Source organism: Haliotis rubra, unplaced genomic scaffold (genome assembly GCF_003918875.1).
Source record: "Haliotis rubra isolate DU_JTF1 unplaced genomic scaffold, ASM391887v1 Scf401, whole genome shotgun sequence".
NCBI classification, from domain to species: domain Eukaryota; kingdom Metazoa; phylum Mollusca; class Gastropoda; order Lepetellida; family Haliotidae; genus Haliotis; species Haliotis rubra.
The window spans coordinates 751,867-777,719 of NW_025767082.1; the positions used below are offsets into that span (position 1 = coordinate 751,867).

Below are 25,853 nucleotides of genomic sequence, written 5' to 3' on the forward strand. Positions count from 1 at the left end.
GTACATGGGTCCTACTGAGTAACCTCAGGTGGGGAGCTGTATGGTAGGTACATGGGACCTACTGAGTAACCTCAGGTGGGGTAGCTGTATGGTAGGTACATGGGACCTACTGAGTACCCTCAGGTGGGTAGCTGTATGGTACATGGGTCCTACTGAGTAACCTCAGGTGGGAAGCTGTATGGTACATGGGTCCTACTGAGTACCCTCAGGTGGGTAGCTGTATGGTATATGGGTCCTACTGAGTAACCTCCGGACCTAACTCCTTGTGTTGTGTATCCTATATTGTCTTTGAACGACATTTAAAAATGATACACATAAAAGCGAGAATTTATTGATGTCAACTTCTTTATTTGAGGAACACAACGTAAGAATATACTCCGAAGCGCCATGTCCTATATACTTATTCAGTAATACACATTTTTTTAAGTCCTGTTTCATACATTTGCTGTTATTTTTCATGAGGCTGTAATGGTTCTTTCAAGCATTCAGTGATTTGGACCGGGTCCTTTTTTTAATTCAATTCGTAAAGTAGTCACTAGAATCAAATATACACAGATGGAATATATAGAAGCGAAGTCTCGTAGCAAGTTTGCCAAGGTGCCTTAGGCCAAATAAAAAAATGTGGTTCCGATTACATCTCTTTGAAATTTAGGCTGGGTAGGTAGGATTTTTTTTTAAAATGTTACCTTTTTTTAAAAGTGAAGTACAAACTAATAACACATTTATAAATGTGTAATTGTTTATTCAAGCAAGCTTGCTGCCATCATGTCGACTTTCTCTATCAGGGTGACCGATGTCTGTCAGTGATGGGAAAAAACAATGGTATCTGAAAGCTCATTTTATTCATACCGCCTGAAAAAGATAGGGTCGGCACCAGAATTCAAGGGTCGGTCAGGTAATCGGAACCACAACATTTGGTTTTTTAGGCCTTACTGTACTGTGAACCAAACCATTAGCTCTTGACGGCATTGTGTCATGTATTTATTTGTTGTTATTTGATATTATGAGTAATACATCAACTGCTTGACTGTTGTATTCATGAATAAATAATCACATTCATGTACCAGTATTCATTATATGAATCATATTTGCCTCCTTGTGTATACATTACGACTCTTATCTTCCACGTGTTTTAAGTACTGTTTAGCCTGTTGTTTCACATGTTTTTGTGGAACAGATATATAGTGATATTGTTTCACATGTTTGCAAATGGAATATAGAATGTGGTATTAAAATTGTCACTGTTGGTTACATGTTGCCAAGTATTTATTGATTGTAAGCAGCTACCTCTGACATCTATGGGAATCTACTGGTCATGTTTGCTGGCTGAAAGGATGAATATTTAATGCTAATCTAATAACCAACAATTCCTCCTTATTGTTGCGTCCTTATGTTGTATATGCTGGTCTTTGTTCTGATCACCGTAAGTGTCAGTTTGGAATAAGAAAAATCATTAAGAATCTTTTTTATCCTTGAGCCAACAGTATTCATCAGGATTCTGTTCTTCAAATAACAGATTTTGTGTTAGGACAACTCTGTTTCCAATCCTGTGCTTAATGCTGTTCAGTGGCAGTAAAACAAATCGAAGACAACGGGGTTAGCATCAAATTTGTTTGGAGAGAATTTTATATTAATGGCATGTTTTCACCTTATAAGTAAAGACGAACATCCTACTCTCTTTATTAATTATTACTCATGTTACATGTATCTTGTGATTCTGTTCAAGTGGCAAGAATTAAAAGTCTCTTGGCAAGAAAAGTAGAAACAATTGTATTCACCTTATAAGTATTGGTATTTCAGGGCAAACATCATGCACTCTTTGTTAATTAATAATCATGTTATTTTGTGACTCTAATGAAGTTGGGAGGATTAAAAGTCTCATGGACAGCAAATTGGGAAACAGTTGGGTTTTTCTTCAGAATTTTTATTTTAGATTTAGATCAGTTTTTATTTTCTTAGATTCAGAGACATTAACATTTTAGTTTAACATTTAATTTGATGCAGTATTGTAAAACTAAACAATAATTCCTTCTCTTTGACTGCCATGTTATCAGTGAAGTACAAGTCACCTTTACCAAGCCAGCACATTAGTTATCGATATGGGAAGCTTGGAGCATCTAAATGAGGAAACTTCTGCTGACATTTACTGCAGACCTAGGGCTGAACATCAGCAGGGAGCAGGCCTCAATAAATTACTACTGGCTAGTATCTGCATCAAGTTGCACAAAGGTGGAAATGTAGAACCAGCTATCAACAACTTGAATACTTCCACCCTGTAATGACATATCGGGTAGTGAATGATGGCATGATTTGATCATGGGCATGTGTAGTGTAGATCCTATTGATTTGGTAGCCATGTCTTCAGGTTCCCTGTTGAGTCGTGTGTTCAGGGCAAGGACTGTCAGAGTGCTAAATCACAGGACCATGTTTTGTGTAACAGAAGTGTCCAAGAGGCCTGGCTTGTGTGATGTTTAAGGAGCAATCACTTAGTGTAGACCAATCAAAGTCCCACAAGACAGGGATGCAAATTATCTAAATTTGGAATCTTGCTGTTGGCATTTCATGCTGTCTGAGGTGTAATGAAGGATGAACAGTTTGTGGGAGATGGCCCGGGATCTTTAGTGAACACGGAGAACATCGGACTGACAAGGATCAGTTCAACCTTGTCATGATAACACCACTTGTTCACAGGACTGTGATAAATGTAAATAGTGGTTTCAGGGTATGACAGTTGTGCACCCAATAAATAGCTGGATAGGGGAGACACAGGTGGCCTAGTGATGTAAGGCATCATAATGTGTTGTGCAGGGTTGTGTTCTTCAGGCTTGCCAGAGACCCTTGATCATGGGTTTTGTTTTGCTGTAAATATGTTTTCAGATTTTGCACATACTCAAGCTCTAGAGTTTCACTTAAGTCATAACCATCTCCAAAATGGATCACTTCAGGATTTCATCCCAAAGTAAGCTGACACAATGCTATATATAACCAAAACACTGTTCAACTGATCACTCATAGATATGGACTTACTTTATGGATGAACAACTTGTTTATTCAGGGTGTGTGATGAATTCCCCACCTGAATAAACAACTTGTTTATTCAAGGGTTGTGATGAATTCACCACCTGAATAAACAACTTGTTTATTCAGGGTGTGTGATGAATTCACCACCTAAATAAACAAGTTGTTCATCCATGAAGTTTGTCCATATCAAGACTCTCCAACTTCTAAAAATGCCACTCAAAGAAGTTGATCACTCATTCATTTTTAAATCATTTCTTGCTGTGAACAGCTTATACATGGCCAGTGATGTGTTAATCAGTATTCTGTTGTTCACTCTGCGTACTGTAGTGTTTTCATGCAGTGATGTCCCGGCTGGTGGGATCCGTCCGAATCTTCTCCTAGAGAAGTCAATGATTGTCTGCTGTGTTCCTTGAAGCAGGCGTGGCCAAAAGCAGTTGTACATGTCAGCATCACTGTACATGTCAGTGTCACCAGTGTTGGATCATAAATACTCTCCTATTCTCTGTATGACAGGACGGTGGGGTAGCCTAGTGGTTAAAGCATCCGCTCGTCACACTGAGGACCTAGGTTCGATTTCCAACATAGGTACAATGTGTGAAGCCCATTTCTGGTGTCCCCTGCCATGATATTGCTGGAATATTGCTAAAACTAAACTTACTCACTCTCTGTGTGATAGTAATGGGACATGAGGTAGAGTTGAGGTTGTACATGACAACCACTGCTCCACAGCTCACCAACCTCAGTGGGCTTTCAACACAACTCTGTGTAACACAAGACTGATGACGTTACTCAGTAGCTTTTTAACTCCTGTACTTCCTAAAGGCAAGATACTTGTAATAGATGACAGTTTCTGTATTATATCATGATGCTAAGTTTTGTTATAGAATCTTATACTGTTGTCATCCTAAAAGCCTTTATTGTTACCAATTTCTAAAATGCCAGTCAAACAGAATGGGTCTTAATGCCGTCCTCAGTGGCTTATGAACTCCCCTACTCTGTGTATAACTCAACAGCAGTAAGCAACAATGACACTGTTCCATCGTTACGTAGATCCAGTTTCTTTCACTTGTTCAATAGAGACTTAATGAGGATTGGATAGTGTTTCTCCTCAGAGGCAGTCTCCTCTAAGACGTAGCTGGATCTCCCTGCCTGGTCTATGTGGTAATGCTGCCTGCTTACTCTGGCAGATCATGTTCTCAGAAATGCTGAATCGTCACCTGAGGTGAACCATTCTTATCAGCTTGGCATATTGGTGCAGCACTATAGTCAGTATGTGAATGCAATGATTCCTTGTAATGCTGTTTTTGTAATTACATGTAATTGGATATATGAACATTGGTAATTAGTAAGTCACCTCTTACTGAGCTGAATCGGGCTTAATGTTAATGGCCTATAGATAAAGGTGATGCCATATTTTCTTACAAACAGTCCTTTTTATATTGAATATTTGTCTGCACATGATCCCAACTGATACCATTTTGGCCCATTGGTTTAATCCTGCAGAGAAACATACCTATTATATGATTAACTGGTTTATTCCTAGGAAGTCATAGATACTGTTATAGCATGATCGGTACAAGTGCCTGAAACTGTGATCAATCTGACAGTGAGTTGTTGGCCATGCTGGGATGTGCCACGAGGCTTCCGACAAGGACATGATAAGTTAACAGGCGTCAATACCACATGGACCACTTCCGTGGTATGTATGGAAAGACTTGTGCCTGGAGAGCAGGCCAAGTGTTTGAGTCCAAATACTGTATCCAAGTGGGGCACTTAGTTTGGCATCTCAGTGGGCTAGCACTATAAATTCAGCCTTAGTCAGGACTAGTACACACACACCATATATACAGTGAGTGAGTATGGTTTTATGCCACATTTAGCAGTATTCCAGCAATATCAAGGCAAGGGACATCAGAAATGGGCTTCACTCTTTGTTGCCCACACCATACACAGACACACACAGACATAGACTCACAAACATTCACACATTGGGCAGTAATCAATAATGAAAATGTTAAAAATCATTGTATCTGCCCTGCAAAATGTGAGGACATTGAAAGTCTGAAATATACCTGGCAGCTACATTTGAATCCTTCACAGTCCCAAGCATACATAACCTTACAGAGAGAATCATCCAGCAAGATGACATGGGCCAAGCATACATAACCTTACAGAGAGAATCATCCAGCAAGATGACATGGGCCAAGCATACATAACCTTACAGAGAGAATCATCCAGCAAGATGACATGGGCCAAGCATACATAACCTTACAGAGAGAATCATCCAGCAAGATGACATGGGCCAAGCATACATAACCTTACAGAGAGAATCATCCAGCAAGATGACATGGGCCAAGCATACATAACCTTACAGAGAGAGAATCATCCAGCAAGATGACATGGGCCAAGCATACATAACCTTACAGAGAGAATCATCCAGCAAGATGACATGGGCCAAGCATACATAACCTTACAGAGAGAATCATCCAGCAAGATGACATGGGCCAAGCATACATAACCTTACAGAGAGAATCATCCAGCAAGATGACATGGGCCAAGCATACATAACCTTACAGAGAGAATCATCCAGCAAGATGACATGGGCCTCACCGACGTCTACCCGAAACTGATTTGTTAATGCTACCAGCTAATCTCCTCTACACAGCCGATTGTCATGAGAACAGAGCCATCATCTGCCTTATCAGGCCAGTGTTTGCCTAATGCCTGATGAAGTTGGCTTCCATTAAAGAACTTGTTCTAGCTTCCAGCAGTCAGTTAACTTTGTTCTTTGTCGTGCTTGTCAAGCATATTTGAGGGACAGGACAGTTGGGTTCAGATTTAACAGCGCCATTGAAGTCACATATCACAACTGCTAAGCATGATTGATTTCGAAAAATCAAAGAATTAAGTTCTGAATTGTTAACAAACCTTTTCTAAAAGAATTCTGTTTTGATTTCCGCCATTAGCTGCTCACTGAATGGGACAGACCTGACTTAGAAATGTGCTCTGTGTATTGTCATAATGATTTGGTTTGGTTGTTGTTTAATGCCACACTCAGCAATATTTCAGCTATATGACAGCGGTCTGTAAATAATCAAGTCTGGACCAGATAATCCATTGATCAACAGCATGAGCATCGTTCTGGGCAATTTGGATATTATATCAAGTGTCAACCAAGTCCGACCACCTGATCACGTTTGTCACTTCTTACGACACTCATGGGTTGCTGAAGTCTAATTCTAACCCAAATCTTCATGGGTATGCCATAATGAGCTGTTAAATGAAGGTCACGTTCAGACCTCAGAAATGTTCTCACTGTATTTTCACCATGAGGTGTTCACTGAATGTGACCAACAGATCTCTGTTAGAGATGTTTACCCTCCATTCTCACCACGAGTTACTCACTGAAACTGACGGACAGACCTCGTCAAGGACTGCTCTCACACTTCTCACATGCCCCATCAGCTACTTAGACAGCCCTTCATGTAATTGTGTCTCAGCTATGGCTATTTCCAGTAAACAGGTTTATTTCACCTATTGACGTATTCAGTCATCCTGGATGTACTGCGTGACATTTTGTTTGATCTCCCAAAGGTATTATCTCTTGTTTGACATGTTGCATTAAGTGTTGGTTTGACATTCTTTACCAGGAGTCAGGTAATGCTTCTGTCACAATGTATTTATCACAGTTGCAAACCCTGCAGGATTTATGTAGTTTATCGCCACATCGTCTCGTCCCTTTTTAATAAAAAGCTGTTATTGTCCTTCTGTTCTCGAAGAACTGAATAATTGAATTGTAATATGACAGTGCCTAATACAACCCATTCCCAGGAGGTGCTCCAAAGACGTGTTCCATGATCGAAGTTTACACAACATTCTAATGTGAAGCCGACTTGTATCTGTCCACTATTCATGTACCTGGAAAACAAACTACAGAGCTAATCTATGTTTGAAACTTAAGGTTTGCCTTTTTTATTTTATAAATGAGATGCTCTTGTGTCTCAACAAAGTGGTTTACCTCTAAGTCCTGCGTCACACTGCGCTATTCTCACACATCAGGCTTAATGTAACGTGATGTATACACTGAAAACATGGATATATCCATTTTTCTGATATAACTCATGTCAGCGTGCATCAGGAGTAATTTATGTGGGTAGAATAAAGTAATTCCAAAGATACCGAAAACGTGACAGAAACGCAAGGGAGTGTGGTGGCCAAACACACCAATATGAAATGAACCTGCAACATGAGTTGATGACAGGAAAATTATAGGTTTACATTTGTCTGTCATCACAATTGTATCGCAAGAGAAATGTGAGAACATGCCAGGACTGACAGAATCTCAATGCAACAACACCGTCGGCTGACTGTAGAGACCAGGGTGCCTTTGTACAAAGTGATCTTAGGGCTAAGGTGATCGTAACTCCCATACTGTAACACAGACTTACGACTGTCGTAGCGCTACGATCACTTTGAGGAACGGGGCCATGGGTCGTAGCCTCATATACAATCATAGGTTGCTTGAGTATATATAAATTCTTTTGTGGAATCCTTATAACCTGTCAACAGGTTGCATGGGTCCATTGGTCCTTATGGGTTATCGCCTTGTACGACAAGCATAGCTTGCGTAGGACTTTCTCACTAGGAATCCCCAGAGGACTCAAGCAAAAGTTGCTAGTGACCTATATTTTTACCCAGTTCTTGAACATCAAGCAAAAGTTTCTTCGAACCTATCTTCTTACAAGAAGACCAGTAGACATATGTTTTTAGAACTATGTTGTTATTAGTGATCTGCAAAAGTTGTTACTTTGTACAGCATCATCAATTGCTTGAGACCTATGTTTTTACCCAGAATATATGTTGGTTGTCTGTTTCTAGGACAATCATAAGTTCCTGAGGACCTGGGTGCCATTGTACAAATCAATCTTAGAGCTAAGGTGGTCGTAACTCCCATACCTTGACACAGACATTGGTCAGTTGTAGTGCTAAGGTTGCTTTGTACAATGGCAACCTGATATTCTTACCTAAAATCGCAGGTTGTTGGCTTCTCATGAAAAGCATCCATTGCTGGTGACCTATAAATGTACCCATTATTTCTTAATCCTTTTGAGCTGCACTGTAGAATGAGTGAGTTTAGTTTTATGCCGCACTCAGCAATATTCCATCTATATGGCGGCGGTCTGTAAATAATCGAGTCTGGACCACACAATCCAGTGATCAACAGCATGAACATCGATCTGCTCAATTGGGAACCGATGCTGCACTGTAGAAACTTTTTTACATGATGTTAATCAGACCTTACATCACAATACAATTGATTGATGTCACAAGGTTGTCCAGATGACATAACAATACACAGGTACACATGAAGTGATATTTGACTTAATGCACACACGATTTGTATGAACTCGGTTATTTCATATCTTGTGGGTAATAAAGCCTGTTATTGCATTACATTTGTAATAACAAACACCTTGTATATGTTGATCAGTAACACCACTGATGGCACAATATGTCAATTTCAGAGAAAATCCCAGAATAACAGAATTGCGTTGCTAGTACACAATGACATTAAACTTGAGTACCGTGTGAATCCTGGTCCACCATTATCTTTCGATCTTGTCATTATTCCTGCTTGTTCTTCATCAATAGCTGTACATAGCTATTCAATTGTGTCTCGCTGCATGGGCAGTGCATACAAGGCTACAGCTCCATCATATAGAACCACTCTCTATGCCTGGTTGCCTATCTGACAGTGCTGCAATAGTAACTCTCACCAACAGAGATTGACGCCATTGTTCCCTTGATGGTGGAAAAAAGTATTCCTCTCTGAATTTATGATTTGTGCATGTTAGTTTATTGAATGTTACTTAATTTTGTTTCTCAAAAAGCAGAGTTTGATTTAAAATATAATGTGATGTTATTTTATGATGTGTAGCTGAGTGTATAAATGTATACATAAAAACTCTATGACAGTGTTCATGAAGGAAACAATCATGTTTTTTGTAATGATGTCATCCAGTATGAAATTATCAGAAAAACATCCAATATTTCTTGAGAATCCTTCTGATCAATCTTTTCCCTTAACTGGCTAGAAAAATGTTCTCAAATCCAAAAGTGATTTTCGGTGTTTGTATATTGCATGCTATATTTAAGCCCTGACTTTAACCACATTTCCTCATCGCGAAGTTTGAGGGGTTCAGTAATACAGTGGAGACAACTGTGCTGGGGGCTGTTTCTGCCCGGTACCATCTTCCTTCCATGTGTTTAGACAGGCTAACATTCCACTGCTGATCAATATAAGTCCCTTGATCGTCACTGAACGAGATCTGCCATTAATTGTCGTCAGCCTACCAGCTGGCAGGACATGCAGATTATTTCAAACCTAAAATAAGTGGAGTTATTTTCAGTGAATGAAAGTAGTTTGTCTTGGATGGAATTGATGTTTTAAAAACACAATGCCTTTTAGATACTGGTCCAATGTAGCACGTTATATTTGGGATTACATTTTCTCAGTAGAGAACAGATTCCAGTACTTTTTAGCATTGAGTGCCATCCAGGATTCAAACCCTCACTCCCACAGCGATGCACCCAATCACCAAGAAACAAAGCTGGCCATCTTACCCACTCAGCCATCACAGATTCCAGAAAATAGTAGTCTAGATCGCATACTTCGTGTAAACCTCTGACAATGTAACTTGTCCCACTTGGGACAAGCACTACAATCTGTACTGTACGGAGAAAGTGTAGTCCCAAATATAACATGTTCATATTTTAAACATGAAAAGTTAACGTTTCCATTCCTGAATTCGGAGAAGTATGAGATAACTTTAGTTTATGTTTTGTGCACCCTGTTCTAGATGCCTTGAACCAAGCAGGAAATGGTAGGAGTGTGATGTGACGTGTTGATGATGTGTTGATGATGTGTAGATAATGTGATAAATAACTAACTACACCTTGTGGGTACACCATTGATCATGTTCGTGTTATCAGTCACTAGTTTGGCTGACAAGACTTGATTGCTCGCACATATTTGTGGAATTATTTATCAGGGGAATATTGCTGATGTAAGCGCAAGACAGTATTAATTCACTCATCACTCACTAACTTGTCACTAAAAACCCATTCATGCTAAATAGTTGTTGTTGCAACTTAAGTGGTGTTTCATGAAATGGAAACTTTAATAAACTGGATTTATAACATATTGATGTCAAAGTTTCAGTGTGGTTTGACAGTGCTATGGCACAACACAAGGAATTACCATATCGCACCTAGAAATTAAAAACATCCTATCTCTTGGTGAAATAAAAATGGTACTTGGCTAAAAGGCCTTGATTTCTTAATTGTTCTATTGACTGGTTTGTGTGTGGGAGGAATAACAGATTGTAGTCACGGCACGATCTCGTATTCTGCAATAAGGCCATAGTGAATTAATCATTAGATTTCCATCACCAACCAACTCACTATCAAACACTCATCCTCTCATCCTGTTATTGTCAGAACAGAATTTTCCCAATATTATCAAACATGTAGTCCACAATCCTCACACTGGTGTACACACGTTATTTTTTCCACAAATCAGTTCCGATACAGATGAAAGGCTGATGGACCAGTTAGATTCAAGTTGTGGTGCAACTCAATTTTGTGTGGGTAAATACACCGATTAATGATGTACCAGTACTCTGAAGGATTAGAATTATGACAGTTGATATCTCTTTGGTTTCTTTACTTTGACGGACGTAATATTCTTACATGATACAGATGCAGCTTTCATATTGATCACATCTAATTCACTCTGGTGGTAGAGCAGAGTAGTTCTGTGTGTGTTCACACTCTGAAAATATAGAATTCCGATAAAGAAGTGCTCCACATTTACTGTGTGTTCCATAATATGCGCCCGGGGCTCATAGAATATTGAGGGAGGTTGAGTTGAATTTGTTGTGAGAGATTGAGTGGTAGAGAAGAATCCTAGTTCTCCTGTCAGTGGAATTAAATGTTTTCTATAGAAGTATCCAGACATTTATATTTCCACCTGCTGTTTTGTGTAAACCTAAAACTATGGAACATGTTTTGTTTTGGTTTTTTTTTTAAGTGTTTTAATTTCCCAAAGTACATTTGTTGTTGTCATGTTTCCTTGTACAAAACATTGTCGTCATCATCATCATCATCATCATCATCATCATCATCATCATCATCATCATCATCATGTTGAGTTACATCATTCAGGGATACATCATTACAGTAAGGGCTGGGCAGAAGGGCATGTCAAGGGCATTCATTATGTATGGTTTTGTGATTGGTTTTTATGAGTGAGTGAGTTTTACTCCACTTTTGGCAACATTTTAGCAATATCACAAATGGACTTTATTTTGCCCACGTGGAGAATTGAACCCGGGTCTTATGCATGACAAGTAAATGTTTCAACCACTAGGCTACTCCTCCACCACATTTGGTTTATGGTCCCTGTTTTGTGGAAGCATCAGTAGAGATGATTCTTGAATAAAGGCAGGATCTGTTGTCATAATACAGCCTTGTTTATGAACCTATCAGAAGGACAACAATCTTGTGCAATATCTGATCCGAACTGCCCTAACTTTGCCCCAAGGGAACAGTTTTATATAGAAGAGGAGTAGCAGCCATTTAAAAGCATGCACTTTGTGTTGTTGGCTATTGATAAGGTTATACAGTGCCTGGCTGATGCACATGACCATGTGGATTGGTGCTTTTGTCTGCAATGCAGTCCATCAATAATATGTGATTGTGCACCTTGTTATCTGTGTATTTGATGTGCACAGACACATGGATGAATTGTTCCCAGTGTATGGAACTATTGAGCAGTACTAGAAAGCTGATGTGTCTAGATAGTTATTTACTTGCCAGTTTGGTATGTGAGTAATAGGTTAATTTTACACTACAAAATCCAAAGAGAAATGTACCAAATACATAAAAATAAAGTTTATTTATGACTTCAATCTGAGTCAATATCAGACAGTGTTCTGTTGGTTGCAGAGCTGTTGTGGTTGGTTGTTTGTTTTTGGTTGGTTCAGAAATAGTCCGTATTGGCAGACAAAGCCACAGAAATAGTCAGCTATATGGCAGACAATCCAGTAGATCAACAGCTATATGGCAGACAATCCAGTGATCAACAGCATGAGCATTGATCTACACAGAAATAGTCCCGCTATATGGCAGACAATCCAGTGATCAACAGCGTGAGCATTGATCTACACAGAAATAGTCCAGCTATATGGCAGACAATCCAGTGATCAACAGCATGAGCATTGATCTACACAGAAATAGTCCAGCTATATGGCAGACAATCCAGTGATCAACAGCATGAGCATTGATCTACACTATTGGTCACCGATGACATGTGTCAACCATGTCAGCAAGCATGACCCCCCCGATCCCGTTAGTCACATCTTACGACCAAGTCTAACCCAGGTTCTTCACGGGTATCCAGAACTCGGAATTGCATTAAGCATCACAAATGTTATAGTATATCCTTCACATTAGACATTTGGCTTTTAAACTTTAGTGTTCACTTTGGAAGGAAAGCCCTATTTTGTTTCCAAGTTAAATGTTTAAACCCTGAACAAAAATATCAAAGCAGTATTGTAATAACACGATATAGAAAACTTAGCTTACAGTTCTGGTTACCTGACTATTTTCACTAACTGAGAATAATGGATAGCCACAGGCAACCAGGCAGATGGTTATTTTGCAGCATCCTCTAGGGCTCACATTTCACTACCCCTAGATTCATTCCATTCTCAGTCTCAAATTGCTCTTCTTTGATTTACATTTGCCAGTCTGATTGGCTACGTTAATTGGTCAGACATACCAATCAGAATGAGAGTCACAAACCAGCCTCATTGTTTTGTTTACAACATCAACAACATGGCTCCAGTCCCATTGATTATGATCAAGGAAGCAAGAAATTCAATATTAAAATACATAAAATCTTTCTGACATGCAAAAGAAAGCCCTCACGAATCATTTTGATGGAAAGCATGTCCTCATGTCCATTAAAACAAGGATGGCTTTGGTTTCTAGACAGGGCTCAATTTAATGAAATAACACCAACCTGGAGATGATGTAACCTTAGGTAAAATACCTGGTTGCACCAGACAAAAATTGGTTGCACTTGCTCAATATAAAATTATATCTAATTCTTGGGTTTTGGTACTGATCATTAAGAAAATCATCTAAACCAAAATATTTTCAGTCTAAGATAATTTTATCTCACTTCATGAAATTTCAGTTACTATCTGTGTAGTCATTAGAGTCATTTCCTCATCAACCAGTTCATCGTCATTCTGTTGTCCAGCTAAAGTCTTCGTCCTTTGAGTAAGAAAATATCAACATGCTCTGGGTGCAACCTGGTTTAAATATGTGGTTGCATTTTGCAGTTTCAGGTTGCACGAGTGTAAGTTCTAAATGCTAGATCAAGCCCAGCTGGGTAATACAAGATACCCCCCTTACCCTTCGCTTTCCAGTTTATTAACATTTCTATGGGTGGTAAACTATAATGAAAGTCAAGGGTGCCTGATTGTCCCCCGCCACAGCGTGGAACGGGGGACTATGTATTCAGCAGCGTCCGTGGAGATGCATCGTAATGCATGTGTATTACGTACGTCCCGATTCTTGTTAACACAATATATCTCATGAACTGTTGTACCCAATGTCTTCAAATTTGGTGTCAGCCTACATTGCGGGATTACACAGACACCAGTCGATTTGCGTGACCTTGACCTTATTTTCAAGGTCACCACGACACTTTGACCACTTTTCCAACTCTTGTTCATGCGATATCTCATGAACTTTGTACCCAATGTCTTCAAATTTGGTGTCAGCCTACATTGGGGATTACACAGACACCAGTCGATTTGCATGACCTTGACCTTATCTTCAAGGTCACCACAACACTTTGACCACATTTCAAACTTATTTAAATGCGATATCTCATAAAACATTGCACACAATGTTTTCAATTATGTTGACAGCCTACATTGGGTGATTATGCAGACACCAGTCATTTCAGGCATCATGTGTGTGACCAAAAAAATTAAAAATAGTAAATATAGATATTCCATTCTTAAGCGGCGGGGGACATTGCCATATCAGTGGCAAACACTTGTTTGTGATTGTAAGAACCACAAGAATACATCCAGGTGTAGGTGGAGATTTCCTGAAGTCAGTCTGTAGATACGAAGATCATTGCATTTCATTACACAGCAGGACCGGTATCTCATGCCATCACAGAATATGAAATAGCCAGTCCCCTAGTACATTCATGGTTAAGCTGGTTAAATGACTGGTCCCTGCCAGTGTCTGGTCACCACTCCCATAGTATTATCTTGATGTGTTCTTGTTGCCAGTGTCTGGTCACCACTCCCATAGTATTATCTCGATGTGTTCTTGTTGTTTTGTTACAGTGGAGAAGACAGAGGAAGAACCAGGATTCTATGAAAAACTGGCCACACACTTCGTCAGCAGGATCCAGGTACACATGTCTTACCCTGTCAATAATGAACATCAGTAAAGACTTTCAATTATATTTTGACAACCATAATCTTTCACTTTACTGATTTTATCCATCATGCCATGTCATAACTGATACCAATATAATTATGTGAAAGAATCATGTCACAGAGTAACAACAGTCATATGAAAGAATCAGTGGTGATTTAATTCTTTAGAGTTATATATGGAGTATGTTTCTTTTATATCTAGTCAATTGTTTTATTATTTGGGGATATTTGTGATGTTTTTAGGTATTTTTTCAGTTCACATCCTGCTCAACCATGATGTACACAACCCTAGTAGCCCAAATGTGATGCTGGTCAACAAAACCCTATTTCCATGTTGGATGCAGATAGTAAGAAGAATTTGCTCTGTTGTAGGTTTCGATACGTAATATACACATTCGGTATGAAGATACTGTTACCAATGTGGACCATCCATTTGCTTGTGGATTGATGCTCAAACAGATTGCCATGCAGTCCACTGACGCCAGGTGGGAGCCCCTGAAGGGAGACACCACCTCCAACATGCTGCACAAGGTGGGTGGGTGTGAGATATGGTGATAAGATACCACCTCCAACATGCTGCACAAGGTGGGTGTGTGTGAGATATGGTGATGTTATACCACCTCCAACATGTTGCACAAGGTGGGATGAGATATGGTGATGATACCACCTCCAACATGCTGCACAAGGTGGGTGGGTGTGAGATATGGTGATGTTATACCACCTCCAACATGCTGCACAAGGTGGGTGGGTGTGAGATATGGTGATATGATACCACCTCCAACATGCTGCACAAGGTGGGTGGGTGTGAGATATGGTGATATGATACCACCTCCAACATGCTGCACAAGGTGGGTGGGTGGGTGTGAGATACCACCTCCAACATATGATACCACCTCCAACATGATGCACCAGGTGGTGGGTGGGTGTGAGATATGGTGATATGATACCACCTCCAACATGCCACCACAAGTTGGGTGGGTGTGAGATATGGTGGTGATACCACCTCCATGACATGCTGCATACCAGTTCCAACATGTGTGAGATATGGTGATATATGATACCACCTCCAACATGCTGCACATAGGTGGGTGGGTGTGAGATATGGTGATATGATACCACCTCCAACATGCTCCATGGGTGGGTGGGTGTGAGATATGGTGATATGATACCACCTCCAACATGCTGCACAAGTTGGGTGGGTGTGAGATATGGTGATATGATACCACCTCCAACATGCTGCACAAGTTGGGTGGGTGTGGTGTGTGATATGATACCACCTCCAACATGCTGTGGGTGGGGTGTGAGATATGGTGATATGATACCACCTCCAACATGCTGCACAAGGTGGGTGGGTGTGAGATATGGTGATATGATACCACCTCCAACATGCTGCACAAGGTGGGTGGGTGTGAGATATGGTGATGTTATACCACCTCCAACATGCTGCACAAGGTGGGTGGGTGTGAGATATGGTGATGTTATACCACCTCCAACATGCTGCACAAGGTGGGTGGGTGTGAGATATGGTGATGTTATACCACCTCCAACATGCTGCACAAGGTGGGTGGGTGTGAGATATGGTGATATGGATACCACCTCCAACATGCTGCACAAGATGTATGCCACCACCCAACATGTGGGTGTGTGAGATATGGTGATGTTATACCACCTCCAACATGCTGCACAAGGTGGGTGGGTGTGAGATATGGTGATGTTATACCACCTCCAACATGCTGCACAAGGTGGGTGGGTGTGAGATATGGTGATGTTATACCACCTCCCAACATGCTGCACAAGGTGGGTGTGTGTGGTGTGATGTCCAACATGCTGCTGCACAAGGTGGTGGGTGTGTGTGGTGATATGGTGATGTTATATATGGTGACTTATACCACCCAACATGCTGCACAAGGTGGGTGTGTGTGTGTGTGTGTGTGTGTGTGTGAGTGAGATATGGTGATGTATATACCACCTCCAACATGCTGCACAAGGTGGGTGGGTGTGAGATATGGTGATGTTATACCACCTCCAACATGCTGCACAAGTTGGGTGGGTGTGAGATATGGTGATGTTATACCACCTCCAACATGCTGCACAAGTTGGGTGGGTGTGAGATATGGTGATGTTATACCACCTCCAACATGCTGCATAAGAGCATTTGATTGGCATGTTGTGAGGTCGTATATCCTGGTAGAGACTGCATGTGTAGTATTTCGGTATGCCATGTGTAGTGTTTATATATATATGTGTGTTGCAGTTGCTGAGACTGGAAGACCTGAGCATCTACTGGAACCCATACATTCCAGAACCCCACCTTGTCAAGTCAAGACTTAACACTGATGGATGGAGGGTATGGAAATATCTTTAAATTCTCATTTAATTAGACTTTTGTCTGTACTATGTTGATTTGTTAAGTTGGCAATCATGTTGCAAATATTATGTTTCCAAATCACAAACAAAAAGGGAAAAAGAGGATTTTGTTGTAACATTTCATAGGTGATAGGTTGCTGTAATAATTTGCCATCCTGTTCCGTGGACTGACCAGAACACCTCAGGGGTCAAGTATTGTTTTTAATACTGACCTCATCAAGAGTAATTGTTTGTATAATATTAGATACTGACATTAGGGCTGGCTACAAAGATTGATAATCGGAAATATCATCCGTTGGAAGAATTGTTTATAATTATAGATATAAGAATTGTGTCATCAGAAATATCGTACATAAATTATTGCGATGAAATAATAATTTAATTAACTCGCACAATGCACAAAGTTAAGTCTGTTTTTAAGGGCTGCTTCTAAATTATGTTCAGGATGCTGTTTTGTTGATATTCCATACAAAAATATGTGATCGATGTGAAATATACTGATTTCTTAGAGACATTTTTTGCATTTTATGGTCATGGTTACTCATTGATATCATTAATCAATCAATATTTAGGTCGATCTTTATAATCTATATGGATTGCCAGCCCTAACTGACATGTTGCCAGATTGTTATATTTTCAACTTGTTCATTTCAGAACCTGTTACGGATGGCTATAGATTCTCACAGCATATTCCAGGAGGACTTTGATTTCAGTGAGTTTTGCTTCTATTACAACTAGAATCAACAAGTGATATCATCTGCCAGCAAAGCATTCATATCATTCATATCATCCATTCCTATATCCAGTGGAAATACAGAGGGGTTCAGTATCTAAAAGCTTGGCTTTCTGTATAAACTGTCTAGCCAACGCGTGTCCAGGCTGCCGAAAGTTTGACACACCTAGTTTGATTGTTTTACTGTGGGTTTTAATTAAGTTAAACTGCTTAATACATTTTGTTTTGGCTGGAGTATGTTAATGTTTAATGAATGGTTTATTCAAGTATTTGTTGGGCCCATTAAAACCAATTCTGTCAGTGTTTGTTTAAAGCCAGCGAGAAGTTTTTCAGACTGATTTGTTGTTGTTTCAGTGAAAAATATGATTAAGAAAGGAACAAGTAAGTTGTAGACAGTTCCTGCCTGCTTCAGTTGTTAGCTGTAAGGTTTCAAATGCAATGCCGAAGACGCTTGCTTTGCGCCATGTGCTTTTCTCATTTGCTCTCGCATACCTGTTGATGACTGTGTACCTGTGCAGCCACGGATGGGCACAGCCAGGTTTGGGATGACTTGTAAAAAATGTATAACAAGAACGAGAGAACTTTGAGACCTATGATAAAGTGTATTTATCTATTGTGTTCTAATTTCTCCTCCCTATTGGATTTGGGATTTGGTTTCATTGTTATGACTGATTATTGACTGGTACCGTTGCCATGAATGGTAGTTTGTATGTGGATGTTTGTATGTTTGTAAGAGGTGATTTCCTCTGGGAATGTCATGTATAGAGTCTGCAGTCAGCTGTTCCGTCCGATACTGTCCCTATGTCATTAGACAAGTGTAAACTAATCCTCCGTTCTCTGGTTTTGGTAAAAAGTGGGGAATTGTAATTGAAGAAGTTCATTCTCAAAATGGTTGTGTGCTCTTGCTATCAACCAATGGTCTGTCTCAGTCACCTACAGGGCAATACATAGCTTTGTCATAGAACATATGGTGTCATTGATGCAATGGACCAATCAGATAACTTGGGATCACTATTCAGTAAATATGCAAATGAGGTCACGCAGTCTGAAATTCTCTGTAAAAGCTCCATGTTCAAACAACTGATACCTGATGCCCCCTGCAAGTTGCAATAATTGTTTTTCAATGTGTGGATGTTCCATGCATATATGGCTTCAAATCTTTGCCACTATACAATAATAAGGAATGATCACTACAACAGTGTATTCATAAACTGTTTCAAAACTTCTTCAAACTTAAAATAACATCTTGGACATTGGTTATTTAAGAATGACATATGGCCAAGGCATTATAACCCATGTCTTTTCTCATTAATGTCATCTATAAAGACTATAGAATAAGTATCAATTATACTCACCAAACAATTGCATGAAATATATGATAGTGTCAGCTAATGATCTCTGATATCATGCATTTCTCTCACTGGTTCATATTGTCCCTACACACAGTGTATGTGCAGGATGAAGCGTGGCCTCTAAAAACAAGCACCTGCACGCCGATGTGATGATGTGCATACTCTATTCTTCTTCATAGAGATCGTCCTTGGGGTACATATTATGCATTTTCCACGCTGAAAATGTCCTGTGACAGTTGTATCAATGTTTTTTGAATAAAAAGATTGTACAATAAATAAACTTTTTTATTTATTATACGGCCCCCACCTCGTGGAGTTACCTCCCGTCGCGCATGCGCACCAACTGGGTAATCACCTAGGCCCGTATCATCATTCCTTCTGCTGTCACTCACGTGTATAGACGTGTTAATGTGTAGAGCAGCGCTGTACTCTCCAAGAGAACTCAAAAGAGCTATGTCTGAGACAACACCACCTGTATGTATGGTCTTTATTTTGTCCTTGAAAGGAACAGTAAAGCTTCGCGGTCGGTTGTTTCATAATTGTGACTTTGTATTAATTATTTTACGCTCACTTTCCCGTGGTTTACGCACATGTTGCTCTGCCATGGCGGGAAGTTTAGCGTGCCACGTAGTTGTAATATTGCGTATTGAACCAACTATTGCTTCCCTTGGTAGCCTTCACGTATTTTTCAATGTTTTCTACGTGTATCTTATACGTGTATCTTAGCTGCTGGTCTGCTGTTAGCTACATGCTTGCGTGTTTGCTTTCAGGCGTTTTCCTCCTGTTCGGTTTGTGGGCAAAGCATACCCAGGGCCGACCGCCACGATAAATGCATCGTGTGTTTGGAAAAAACGGATCATATCTCAGAAACCTGTGAGATTTGCATGGGCTTTTTCCCCCGGGCGCAGAAGAGAAGGGCGGCGGATTTTCTCTTTTATAGAGAGATGCGGGAGGCGGGAAGGGAACTGACCCTGGTCCCCCCGTCCAAAGCGAAAAAGCCTCACAGTAAGGGCAGAAAGTCACGTAGCCAGTCGCCTTCTCCCGCTCCTAGTAGCGGTTTTGATATGTCGTTAATAACTCAGTTGTTCCAGCAGCACGTGGACTCGATGAAGTCCCTCGTTCATGAGTCGGTTGGAGGGCTCCGGCAGGAGTTCATCGCCCACTCTGCGCGCGGGGCGGAGAGACTGGGGGTGGGAAAGCCGAGCCCGGCTCGGGAGGGTTCGCTCCCAGTCCCCCTCTCGGAGTTGGCGCAGGGTCCGTTGAGGATTCCTGGGGTTCCGGTCCCTGCGCCGTCCCGCCCCATGAGAGTGGAGGCACCAGTTCTGCCTGGTCTGCCTCCAGCGTCTCGGGACCGGGGTCTGTGCCAGATGGCAGGTGCTGACGCGGGGCGCTCTGTCTGCTCCTCCCTCTCTTCTGTGCCTGGTGCTAGGCCGCCCACCTTTTTGGGGTTCGGGTCCTCTTCGCGAGGAGACCCAGCCTCGGACTCGGGCTCGGGCACCGAGTCCATCGATACTGGGGAGGTTGAGGAGCAGGAGGGTGCCTTCCGTTTTTCGTCGGCTTTGCGGGAGGTCCGCAGCGCATTGCGAAGTTCCTACCCCAGGCGCGGTGCCTGCCAGCCGCTCGGACTCGTCTGAGTTCCGCCTGCCAGGCGAGGCGTTTGCCCCTCGGCAGTCTACGCAGACGCTGCTCCGTATTCTTCCGTCGTTGGTCCAGGACGTGGTCGATCCCCTCCTGTCTGGGTCTCGCCTCCGTTTCGACTTGCCTGAGCTTGTCCGGAGGTACCAGCTGGGGGAGGATTCCCTGTTCCCTGTTCCAATGGTGGATGAGTGCGTGTTTACTTCGGTCGCCTTGGGGGAGGCTCGGCTTCCTCCGGAACAGCTCCGGCTGCTCGGCAAGGGCGTTTAACACCACCGTTTGCCCTCGCGGGCGCCCCCTTGCAACATGCATATCGGACCTACAAGGAGGTCTACCGGAATGCTATGCAGCAGGTGCGGGTCGTGGTCCATGAGGCCTACCTCTCCTCGATCCAGAGGTCGGCCCTGGATGCGGAGGGGCATGCTGGAGACGTTTCCAGCAATATTCCAGCAGGGGACACCAGAAATTGGCCAAGGGTAAGGGCAAAGAGCAGTCCTCTTCGACTAGCTCCCAGCCTTTTCGCGGGCGCGGGAGGTCTGCCCCGACCTCCCGTTAACCCATCAGGCTGTAGACCCAGACGTGTGTCATTCCCAGTCAGCTCCGCTACTCGGGACCACGCACGCGCTCTTACCCAACGTCCCAGTGGGAGGCCGCCTCTCTCTATTCCTGCCGGAGTGGGAGAAGGCTACAAACAACACTTAGGTGCTGTCCACCGTCAGTGTCGGCCATTTACCACTGTGGAAGCGAGGTCCGCCCGACTTCACCGGCATACGCCGCACTCCGGTGGCGTCATGTCAGGCAAGGGCGGACATATTGCGCGACGAAGTCCGCAATCGAGCGCATACCACCGGGCGAGGAACAGGCCGGATTTTACTCCACGTACTTCCTCGTTCCGAAGAAAGACGGCGGGTTCCGTCCCATTCTCAACCTCAAGGGGTTGAATCGCATGCTCGAAGTACCATCCTTCAAGATGGAGACACTGTGCTCGGTGATCTCCTCTGTTCAGCCCGGCGATTGGCTCACGTCAATCGACCTCAAGGATGCGTATCTGCATGTGCCCATACATCTATCGTTCAAGCAGTACCTTCGGTTCTCTTACGACGGGATGTGTTACCAATACACGGTGCTCCCCTTCGGCATATCCACTGCCCCAAGGGTGTTCACCAAGCTCATGTTAGTCCCGGCTACCCTCGCTCGCTCGCAAATGAGGCGTTGTTACCCTTACCTCGACGACTGGTTGCTCGGTGCACTGACACAACCAGCGAGCCTAGATTCTAAACATTCTAGTTCGACTGGGGTGGATCATCAACCTCAAGAAATCCGACCTGGTACCCACCCAGGACTTTATTTTTCTCGGGGCGAGGTTCCAAACACACAAGGATCTTGTTTCCTTGTCGCCCGACCGGGTCACCAGAGTACGGGAGATGGTGTCTTCGTTCCTCTCCCAGCCCCAGGCACCAGCACGGACTTGGCTCCGTCTACTGGGCCATATGGCGGCGACGATCTCTGTCAAGTGGCGGGCGCGGTTGAGGATGCGCCCTATACAGCAAGCTTTGGCGAGTCTGTGGGCTCACTCGGAGGACCTGGAGCGGAGTCTCACAGTCCCCGGGTGGTTGACACCTCACCTTCAGTGGTGGACAAATGTCGGGGAATCTCACCAGGGGGATCCCCTTGGAAATCCCGACGCCAGCTCTTACAGTTCAGACAGATGCGTCCCTCACGGGCTGGGGGGGTGTTCTGGGCAGTCTGTCTGTGTCCGGACTCTGGTCGAAGTCGAAGCCCACCTTCACATCAACGTGTTGGAACTGAGAGCTGTGCGGTTGGTTTTGGCTTCGAGAGCATGTCCAGGGCCAGGTGGTTCATCTTCAGTTGGACAACCAGACGGCCATGTTGTACATCCTGAAGCAAAGGCATGCACGCGGTGTCCCAGCTCCTCCGGGAGACATGGGACTTTCTCCTCTGGGTGCCGACCAGCGATTGTCAGGTACTCCCTGTTTATCTCCCAGGGCTGGAGAACGTCGCGAGCAGACACTCTCTCGCGGATCCTGGCCCCCACAGTGGATGCTTTCGACCGGCAGATATTCAGAGTTATCTCCCAGTTGTATGCGGGTCGTTCCAGGTGGATCTGTTTGCGTCGGCGGGACAAATCAGACACCGTGTTCTGCTCTCGAATACCGGACCGAGGCGTTGGCTGCCGGCCTTCCTGCTGGATTGGACGGGCAAAGTGCTCTGGGCGTTCCGCCGTTACCACTCATTCCCCGTGTCCTTTCACAGCTGTCCACCCAGCCAGCTTCGCTGCTTGTGCTACTGGCACCGCTTTGGCGTCCACAGAGCTGGTTTCCGTAATTCTCAGGTTTCTGGCTCAGCCTCCTGTTCTATTACCTTTACAACCGGACATTTTCAATCAGAACGGAGCGCCCCACCCCAATCCAAGGATTCAGTGGGTGCCTTGGCCTCTGTCAGGTCTAGCCTCGAGGCACGCGGAATTCCTGCAGCAGTTGCAGACACAATTCTGGCTTCTAGGCGGGATTCGACAAACGTTCAGTATGAGGATAGGTGGTCCCGCTATGCGCGCTGGTGTTCAGATAGGGGGATTGCAGATCCCTTTTCTGCGGATTTAGTCCGAGTATTGGAGTTTTTGCAAGCCCATTTGGAAGAAGGCCTGGCGGCTTCGACCATTCGTGGCTACTCCACCTCTATTTCCACCTTTCACACCCCTGTCGATGGTGCTCTTCTGGGGCAGGACCCTCTCATACAGCGCTTTTTAGCTGGCGCGGATCGGGTTCGACCTGCTGTCAGGCGAACCAGCCCACCTTGGGATTTGTCAATTGTGCTTGATTGGCTGTCCGGTCCAACTTTCTCACACCTATCGGCTATTTCCATTCAGTTGTTAACTTGGAAGGCTGTTTTTCTGGTGGCGGTAACATCCGGGCGTAGGGTCGGCGATTTACATGCTATGTCGTCCGACCGGGCTGACTGTGTTTCACACTGATCGGTGTCAGTATTAAGCCTCCGGATACGTGCAGCCGAAGGTCGATCACGCTTTCCATGAGACAGCTCCTATCGAACTTCCACTCTTACCCAGCCTTCCACATCGGGGACCTCTGCAACGAGCACTCACCCGTTGGATGTCCGTAAGACTCTCAAGGTCTATATCAAGCGAACGCCAGGGGAATCCGTGCGGGTACCCAGCTGTTCTGTTGTTACGGTGGCGGGAAGGCTGGTGTGCCGGCCAGCAAGCAGACTTTGTCTCGCTGGCTAGTTTCGATGTATCTGTGCTGCTTATCAGGCTAAGGGCAAGCCTCCCCTGAGGGGTTGAAGGCTCACTTTCGGTCAGGGCAGTAGCCGCATCAAAAGCTTTTGCATCGGCTCCCCATTGAAGAGATCTGCTCTGCCGCTATTTGGAGCCGACCTAGCACGTTTATTCGGCATTATCAGCTCGATACGCATTCCCGTAATCGTGCGAGCTTTGGCCGTTCTGTTCTCTCCAGTGGACAGTGTCCTGCCACCCTGACCGATTGAGTCTTGGTTCATTGGTTTTGTTGACGCTGCTGTTCAATACTGAGTTTTATTGACATATCTGCTATTGGGAGCTAAATAACCTCATTTCGATCCTCTCCGGAGTATTTAGGTCGATTGTGAGCGTTTTTGACATTCCCCCCTATGGTGCTCACTAATCGACACAAGGTGGGTGGGGCTTTGTTCACATTTCGCACCATGTGCGAGTTACTATGCGAACCTTTGAGGTCATCTTCGAGTACAATCCTCCCTGTCAGTTCCCCTCCCGTAATGCCTCTCGCGGAAGCGAAAACTGGGACATGTGACAGGTGAGTGTTATGGCGTCTGTTACATTATTCAATTAACGATAGCTATTTGTATGTGCTTGGACAAAATTCCCTCCTCCCTGGCCTCCGGTCTTTGGGAGTCTGTGTTTATGCATAATATGTACCCCAAGGACGATCTCTATGAAGAAGAAATAACCAAACCTGAAGAGGTTTTCAATTCTTCGAAGAGAGTCGTCCTTGGGGTAGGGCCTCCCGCCTCCCCGCAATTCTGTTCACTGATCTATTCAGCAGAAGGAATGATGATACAGGCCTAGGTGATTACCCAGTTGGTGCGCATGTGCAACAGGAGGTAACTCCACGAGGTGGGGGCCGTATAATAAATAAAAAAGTTTATTTATTGTACAATCTTTTTTTTCCAAAAACATTGATACAACTGTCACAGGACATTTTCAGCGTGGAAAATGCATAATATGTACCCCAAGGACGACTCTCTTCGAAGAATTGAAAACCTCTTCAGGTTTGGTTAAGTTTCTTGTATATAGGGAGAACTTGCACACATTGATTTCTTAATTACAAGGTTGAAGAAAAATTGCTATTTCATACATAGTGCACTGTCAAAAATCGCCTTGTATGGCTTCAAATTAATTGTGAAAAAACAGTAGATCAGAACAAACAGTTGTCAGAACATTTGTCTATGTTGCCTAGCCATCAGTGAACTGACAAATACCACTGCCTGGAATAGGGCCCTACTTCACAAAGAGGTGTCAGTGTCATGCCTGTCTTAAGTCTTGGTCTCAGTGCCACAAGGTTGTATTCACACAAGTTACAGCAGTTGTAGCACTGAGAGTGAGTGAGTTTCCTTTTACACCACTTTTAGCAATATTCCAGCAATATCACAGCGGGGGACACCAGAAATGGGCTTCACACATTGTCTTTGGCATGACAAGCCAACGCTTTAACCACTAGGCTACCCGGTGTCCTCCCATTTGTGAGAACTCCCAGTTGTGAGACACATTAATTAATGGTTCAGTGCACATAGGTGGTGTTTCCACATCCCTACAATGAAAGTGGGATCAGCCAAGCCCAGTACCCACAGGAGGCATAGTCCATTGATGAGTTGACTAATGAAATAGATTTTCAGAAGAATAACACATATTTATTGACTATTATGAAGTTTGAAAGTAATTTTAGTTTGAACATATTTTATTATTATTTATGAAAATGAATTGGGATTGGTGAAGTATTACTGCTTATGTTAACAACGCTCCCATGCAACATAAAATATAAAACGAAATGGAGGATGTGACGTCATCGATATTGACTATTGCATAAATATATTTTTAAATACATATAAATATATACAGATTACATCAAATGCAACTATTCTCTAAGTAGTCATAATTAGAGACTTACAGTTGTGTGTGTC

The 25,853-nt window shown here is 43.0% G+C and overlaps 1 protein-coding gene across 1 annotated transcript in view; it reads left to right on the forward strand.

Moving 5' to 3' along the window:
- LOC124287585 (vacuolar protein sorting-associated protein 13A-like) overlaps positions 1 to 25,853 on the forward strand; it is an 82,514-nt gene that overhangs the window by 32,780 nt on the left and 23,881 nt on the right. The window contains exons 6-9 of the mRNA XM_046724072.1: positions 14,460 to 14,527; positions 14,928 to 15,086; positions 16,810 to 16,902; positions 17,577 to 17,634. Coding sequence (XP_046580028.1) covers positions 14,460 to 14,527; positions 14,928 to 15,086; positions 16,810 to 16,902; positions 17,577 to 17,634 — 378 coding nt within the window. The remainder of the gene's footprint in view (positions 1 to 14,459; positions 14,528 to 14,927; positions 15,087 to 16,809; positions 16,903 to 17,576; positions 17,635 to 25,853) is intronic.